Raw genomic sequence first — 6,771 nt, forward strand, 5'->3', positions numbered from 1 at the left:
GGCATGTGAATGCCCAAGTTTGGAACATACTGTCCCAGCCTCACCTGCAGTGTGGCTACAAGGTTATTTGCATGCAAATGAGAAGCCTTTTTCAATGTTCTGAAGTTGCTTTTTCCTTTTATTAACTTCCAGTTCTGGGCAAAACCCACTCTGGTAAACAGGCAGGTAGAAAGGGAAGAATTGTGACATTTGCTGAGAATTTTTGTACTCGTGCTCTATTTTAGTTTATGGACTTCTTAACAACTCTGTGGTGTAGGGACCCACCCCGGTTCGCAGCCTGGGAAACTGGGTCGCCCCCAGCCTTCCTTCCACACTGGGCAGCCCACCCCCATGCTCTGAGCTCTCCGGGATGCACCTTTGGAATTTCACATCAGCAGGGCATTAATCTGGAGAAACAGGCATTGGGGACCAAGTGGTACCTAACTGATGGAAGTAAATGTTGTCCTTCACAGCAGAGAACACGCACCAAAGCCAGAAACAACACTGGGTCTGCGCTCTTGGCTCTTCCAGTTACTTCAGTTTCGAGCCTGAAGTAGTCCTGCTTTCCCCAGGAAAACAGATGCGATCCACCCTCCCCGTGGAAAACACAAAGTGCAGAGGGGAAAAACCCCACCGCCGCAAAGCGCTTGTCACAGCCCAGCCCAGAAATAACCACAGGTCGAGTTTTGGTCACTAAATTTCCCACTTTTACTGGGCATACTCACATACACAATGTAGTTTTAAAATACACAGTTTTATCACCTGGTTTACAAGCAAATATCTTGTGAACATTTTCTCTTTTGCAACAGTTAAAATACTTGCAAGGTGTGGAGAAAACATAATTTATTAAGTTCTCTTGTTGGGGAAGTTTGGATAGAATTTTTTTTCCAAGGAAGACTTCATTCTCTTCTGAATGCCTTGAGAAAAAAAGGGGTGTCCTTGTCTTTTACAGCTTTCTGTAGAGGATTGAAACTTGACTCTTGGGAACCCTCCTACACTGTTGGTGGGAATGCAGGCTGGTGTAGCCACTCTGGAAAACAGTATGGAGGTTCCTCGAAAAGTTGAAAATAGAGCTACCCTATGACCCAGCAATTGCCCTACTGGGTATTTACCCCAAAGATACAAATGTAGTGATTTGAAGGGGCACCTGGACCCCAATGTTTATAGCAGCAATGTCCACAATAGCCCAACTATGGAAAGAGCTCAGATGTCCATCAACAGATGAATGGATAAAGAAGATGCAGTGTGTGTACACACACACACACACACACACACACGCACACACTGGAATATCACTCAGCCATCAAAAATCGAAATCTTGCCATTTGCAAAGACGTGGATGGAACTAGAGGGTATTATGCTAAGCAAAATAAGTCAATCAGAGAAAGACAATTATATGATCTCACTGATACGTGGAATTTAAGAAACAAGGCAGAGGATCATAGCAGAAGAGAGGAAAAAATGAAACAAGATGAAACCAGAGATAGAGACAAACCATAAGAGACTCTTGATCATATGAAACAAACTGAGGGTTGCTGGAGGGGAAGGGAGTAGAGGGTTGGGGTGACTGGGTGATGGGCATTGGGGAGGGTATGTGTTGTGAGTGCTGTGTATTGTGCAAGACTGAGGAATCAGACCTGTACCCTTGAAACAAATAATACATGTTGCCCCGTATCAGGCTCCTCCGCTATGAGCCTGCTTCTTCCTCTCCCACTCCCCCTGCTTGTGTTCCCTCTCTCACTGGCTGTCTCTATCTCTGTCAGATAAATAAATGAAATCTTTAAAAAAAAAATACATGTTAATTAATTGAATTTAAATTAAAAAAAAAACTTGCCTTTCAACTTGGCTTTTTAACTTGCCCATCTAATCATCAACCAAGTAATTTATTTTATTTTTCCCAGTCTCTCTCCCATTTGCTTCTTTTCTACCCAGTCTCCCTGGCACACGCGCGCACACACACACACACACTTCCAACACTTGAGCATCTAGTCCCTCACCTCCAGAATCTGCCCTCTACCCTCTTGTCTGCTCTTTACAGATCGTTCCTTTCCGTTCCTTTCAAAGATGAGGTCTTAATTGATTTTGGTCAACTCTACTCAAAGCTTTAGCCTCAGTTCCACATCAGGAGTAGACTTGAATAATCTGAAGATCTAATTCAATTGTTTAAGGAAAATAATAAAAAACCCTTGGTAGAGATACGTGTATCAAGAAACAGATTTTGGTCACACTGCAGATATGGTTGACTTTTTATTTTTTTTAGATTTTATTTATTTATTTTAGAGCGAGATAGAAAGAGCACGAGTGGTGGGGAGAGGTAGATGGAGGGAGAAGCAGGCTCCCCGTGGAGCAGGGAGCCTGACGCGGGGGCTTGATCCCAGAACCCTGGGATCATGACCTGAGCCAAAGGCGAACACTTAACCCACTGAGCCACGCAGGCGCCCCTGTGGCTGACTTTTTTTTAAGAAGTTTTTTGGAGAGGGCAGAGGAAAGTAGTTGGTACTTGATGAAAATGTTAGGGACCATGATGAAAATCCATTCGCCATTTCAAGGCAGCTAACAAACGATCGTCTCTCAGTTAGGACACTGGAGTGACAGGCTTTACAGGTGATGAAACTCGCAGGACAAATACTGCATATGCAAGTGTCCATTAACAGTAACTTTGCAGAGCGAGGCAGATGCCAGCTAGTGAAAGAGTGGTGCCAGAAGCCGGTGTTAATTCTGGAGTCCTGGAAACCAGGAAGTGCTCATCCATCACGTGGCCATCTGAAAGGTAGGGACCCTTGGTCATTAAAGGAAATCCCTCCAGCAGTTTATCCTGCCCACACAGCACATCAATACCCACCCCAAAATCGGTTGGGACTCAACATTTGACGAGCACGCTAACGGGACCAAGAGTACCGATCACACAGAATTCAAACTCCCCTGAGAAAAGACTCTTTCAGCAAACGTCACCACGGGGCCTAGTGTGAACTTGGGTTTTCCCCGGACACGCGCACTCACACCAGGACATCTACCCCAGCCGGTGACACCCTTGATGGCAGGGGTGCTGTAAGACTTGCTTAGGTGTTGATGAGAAGGACACAGCACATTTTGGGCCCCAAGTTCCAGGAAGAAAACACGGTCTCCACCGCTGCGGTCATCCCGTTCACACTTACCCAAACGCCTCTCCTGGGCCTGACAGCCAGGATGCAAGGGGAAAAGCCACAGTCCCCGTGTGGGGCAGGGCTCCCATCTTATACTCAAGTGAAGCATCTGCTTTCATTTAGATTCCGGACTTGACCGTGTACAATTTCGAACACCCAAGAGCACCTCCTGGTGTGCAAGAGGCCAAACTCTTTCTTGTTTGTTTTCCTTAGTAGAAGTTCACACTAGAACATGTCAAGTAGCCTTGACATCACTCTTCAGCTGGAAGGTGACATTTCCGAGGCAGTAAATATGAGGGACGCCAGCATGACCATCCCGGCTGGAACCCTCGATGCTTTTACAAGCAGCCCTTCAGCTGCCAGGATCTAGCAAGCCGTGGGGTGAGAGGAGAGACCCCCCTCACCAAGTGGCCACAGGCAACTAAGGAACTTGAGAGGACAAAAGAGGGGACTAGGGCTTACCGCAGCCCGGGAGGAACGTCTGCCGGAAGCAGTGGAGCTGGCCACGCCAGCACTTACACAGGGAGCATCTCCTAGGCAGCCAGGTGTCATGGGGCACAGAGCCACAGCTCCTGGGAAGAGGGAGCAGAGAAGGCGGTGCATCTGGATTTCAACTCCTGCCTCTTTTTCTCTCCGCCCACCCCTCCCCCTTTGATGACTCACTCTTTGCGGGAATCGTGCTCACAGTTGCGGCCATAGAAGGAGGGGGGGCAGGCACAGAAGGACCCCAGCATACAGGTGCCCCCATTCAGACAGCACGTTCTGTTTAACTCCTTACCTGAAACGTGAGGAGAGGTGGCTGAGAGGGTGGGGGGGACCGAAAAGCTAAGCTCCTGGGAGCAAAGGTGAATACAGTGCTTAGGGCTTGGGCTCCCCAGTGCTCCGAGATGTCTCACTCTTATGAACCGCACGGAACAGCACTCTTGCTTTTTAGGGTGGCTCTGCTCCCTGAGCCTCTGAGCAGAGAAAGCTTTTTCACGCGCAGGCTCTGGGGGGGTTCCCAGAGCCCCGGGAATCCGGAGGGAAACTGCCTGCGTCCCGGGGAGGTCAAGTACACACTGCCGGTCTGGCCTCCAGAACCAAGCCCAGTCCAACCATCCGCCCAGCTCCAAAATCAGCTTGCCAACCCAGGAGAAAAACATCAGGGAGAGAGGAAACAGGAAGGACCAGGACGGTGACAGCAAACGGAAGACCCAAGGCAGGTGGGTCTTACTGTCCTGGATTCCTAAGGATGGCACAAACTGGGAAGACCGGTGACGGATTGCAGGCTCCTCCTGAGACGGAATGCTGTCATCTCTCAAGGGCGTCTCTCTCCTCCCAAGTTCACGGTGGCCCAACCCTTAATGACAAAAATCAACGGGTGGGTTCAGGATTTCGGGCCCTGTGAAAATTGCTGCTGACCAAAATAACAAAAAGTGTCTCACCAGCAACGAATTCCAGTTCAAACGCTTTGGAAATGGCCACAATCAAAATCACACTGGGAAGACGAAATCGGACGCCCGTTAGCAAAACATGGCAAATAAAACCCTGTGAGTTAAGAGTTAACGCCTGGTTTTTCCGAGTTAACACCGGTTCCTCCCAGCCCAAGGACAAGACCCCAGACCACCAGGGAGAAATCCTAGAGCCCTACCTTTCTTTCTCTTTCCTTTCTTTTTAAATGGCTAATTCATGTAACAACATCAAGAAAAAGGGTGAGAATAAAAATCTCCTAAAAGCCAATTCTTTTCAAAATGTATCATGACTTCTTCGGCTCTGTCCCCCTAGACACGTAATTTTAAGTAGGCGTAAATCTTTCAGCTTTGATTTCACAGAACACGTATTCTCCTGCCCTTAGATTTCATATAAGAATTTTATAAAGACTGCATGACATTCTGTATAACCAATGAATCACATTTTACAAATGATTTCATTTAAACCAGTCATTTAAAAGATTTTCAGGTTAAAACAACCTCCCCCCCCCATGACTCTTCACGGTTTTGCAAATACTGAATCTATGCCTTTAAACTTCTCAGAAGCAGATTTTTAATCGGGTCGTCGATATTGATCTTTTCTTACCCAAGAGAGGAAAACGCTAGTCATCTCCCAGGCCGCGCCATTAACCCGATTGAAAATGTTAAAAGCCAACAGCAAAGCTGGACGGAACTCTTTAAGTGTGAAGTTCCGGATGTTTCAGGAAAAAACAGCATCCCTGCTGGTAGCTCTTTTTAAAGTTGTGCAAGATGAGGCCACACGACAGAGAGGCGTAGAACATTATTTCTGAAGCTGGCAAGCTCTAGTCATCAGAAATCACATTCAAGATGAGTTCATACCTGCAGGAGAAGCGCTCCATCTTTCCGCGGCCCATAGCTCCTAACAAGTTAGGGGGAAGAAAGGTCAGCATGGCTTTCCTTCATGGTCTTTGCTAAAACCCCCAAAGGAAAACATTCATTTCCTGAAGTGAAAATGGGAATTTAGAAAGAAGAGTATCCCAGATGAGAAATAACGCTTTCCCCAGAAGGTCTTAGGAGAAGCAGGAGCCAGGATGTCTGGGAGACTGGGGGCTCATCACCGAGCCGGGTCCTAAGGAATGCTTTGACCTTAGCCGGGGAGCCAGCCGGGCGGGGGCCTCTCCTTCCTCCACAGCCAGGCAGGCGGTGGGGAGGGCGCGCAGGTGGGCGCGGAAGCGGAGACCCACGCCCATCGCCAGGCACAGCCTCTCCCGAGCGGAGGTGAGGGTGGTGAAGCCCTGGGACGAAGTGGGATGGAAAAGGCGGGGTCTTGTTCAACTGGTTAACTAGCCCTAATGTCTCTATCATTAGTTGCCTCTTAAAAAAAAAAAAAAATCAGATTTACTTGTAAAAAAAAAAAAAAGGTAAATCAATTGTTCTGTCCAGTTGATGATTCCAGATTGGAGGAGTGGTGGAAAGTGATTGCTTTTTTTTTTTTTAGGATTTTATTTATTTATTTGCGAGAGGGAGTGAGAGAGAGAGAGATGTATGCAGGAGCAGGGGGGAGGGGCGGAGGCAGAGGGAGAAGGAGGCTCCCCACTAGGCTGGGAGCCCAATGGGGGGCTTGATCCCAAGACCCTGGGATCATGACCTGAGTGGAAGGCAGATGCTTAATGACTGAGCCACCCAGGTGCCCCGAAAGTGATTGCTTTAATGGGGAAATCCTCAACACCACAGTTGGGTTTCATCTCCAGGAGTTTGATACTTTATTGCCAAGTTTACTTGAAATTTGCTTTCATCTTTGTTTTTCCCCAAAATAGGCGTGTTGAGCCCGGTGCTTGGCCCTTGGTGTCCTCAGGTGGTGGAACTGGGTGTGTCTCCACCAGCGGGAGGAGAAAGACCGGGAAGTTTTCCGAGGGGAAGTTCAGGGTCGCCAGGGGGCCTTCGGGGTTCCCGACTCCCTGCGAGTGAGTACGTTTCAGGCGGGCCCGAAATGCAAGTGGCGTCTCTGTCTGGCCCCCCCCCCATGACACCGGAATTAACCCCCGATTCCGGCTCCTGTGTCACCCCTACGAGTGGTTATTTGGTGGTTCCTGGGAGCCCCCCAAGGCTGCCGCTGGAGAGGCGCGTCCCTGAGCCGGAGTCCCCACCTAAGGTCTCGGTGCTCCCAATGATGTAATTTGCCCGAAGTCGTGAGCAGTTCGAGATATCATTTAGTTTCA

At 48.5% G+C, this 6,771-nt stretch overlaps 1 protein-coding gene across 1 annotated transcript; it reads right to left on the reverse strand.

Annotated features, from left to right (window-relative positions):
* Window positions 1-2,601: 2,601 nt before the first annotated feature.
* On the reverse strand, window positions 2,602-5,451 carry TDGF1 (teratocarcinoma-derived growth factor 1). Its single transcript, XM_008703872.2, has 6 exons — window positions 5,432-5,451; window positions 4,547-4,599; window positions 4,336-4,461; window positions 3,786-3,900; window positions 3,585-3,694; window positions 2,602-2,742 (listed from the first exon to the last, which is right to left on the reverse strand). Exons 1-6 carry the CDS (start codon window positions 5,449-5,451, stop codon window positions 2,627-2,629), a joined length of 540 nt encoding a protein of 179 aa, XP_008702094.2. The 3' UTR covers window positions 2,602-2,626.
* Window positions 5,452-6,771: the final 1,320 nt, after the last annotated feature.

This window comes from Ursus maritimus, unplaced genomic scaffold (genome assembly GCF_017311325.1).
Source record: "Ursus maritimus isolate PB19 unplaced genomic scaffold, ASM1731132v1 scaffold_14, whole genome shotgun sequence".
Taxonomy (NCBI): domain Eukaryota; kingdom Metazoa; phylum Chordata; class Mammalia; order Carnivora; family Ursidae; genus Ursus; species Ursus maritimus.

Excerpts from the sequence above, each read along its gene's own strand:
- TDGF1 (XM_008703872.2), bottom strand. The coding sequence starts at position 5,451 with ATGGAGCGCTTCTCCTGCAG. Across the intron at positions 4,600-5,431 it reads ATGGAGCGCTTCTCCTGCAG|TGTGATTTTGATTGTGGCCA; the intron begins GTATGAACTCAT and ends TCGTCTTCCCAG. Across the intron at positions 3,695-3,785 it reads GAGCACGATTCCCGCAAAGA|GAGCTGTGGCTCTGTGCCCC; the intron begins GTGAGTCATCAA and ends CCCTCTTCCCAG.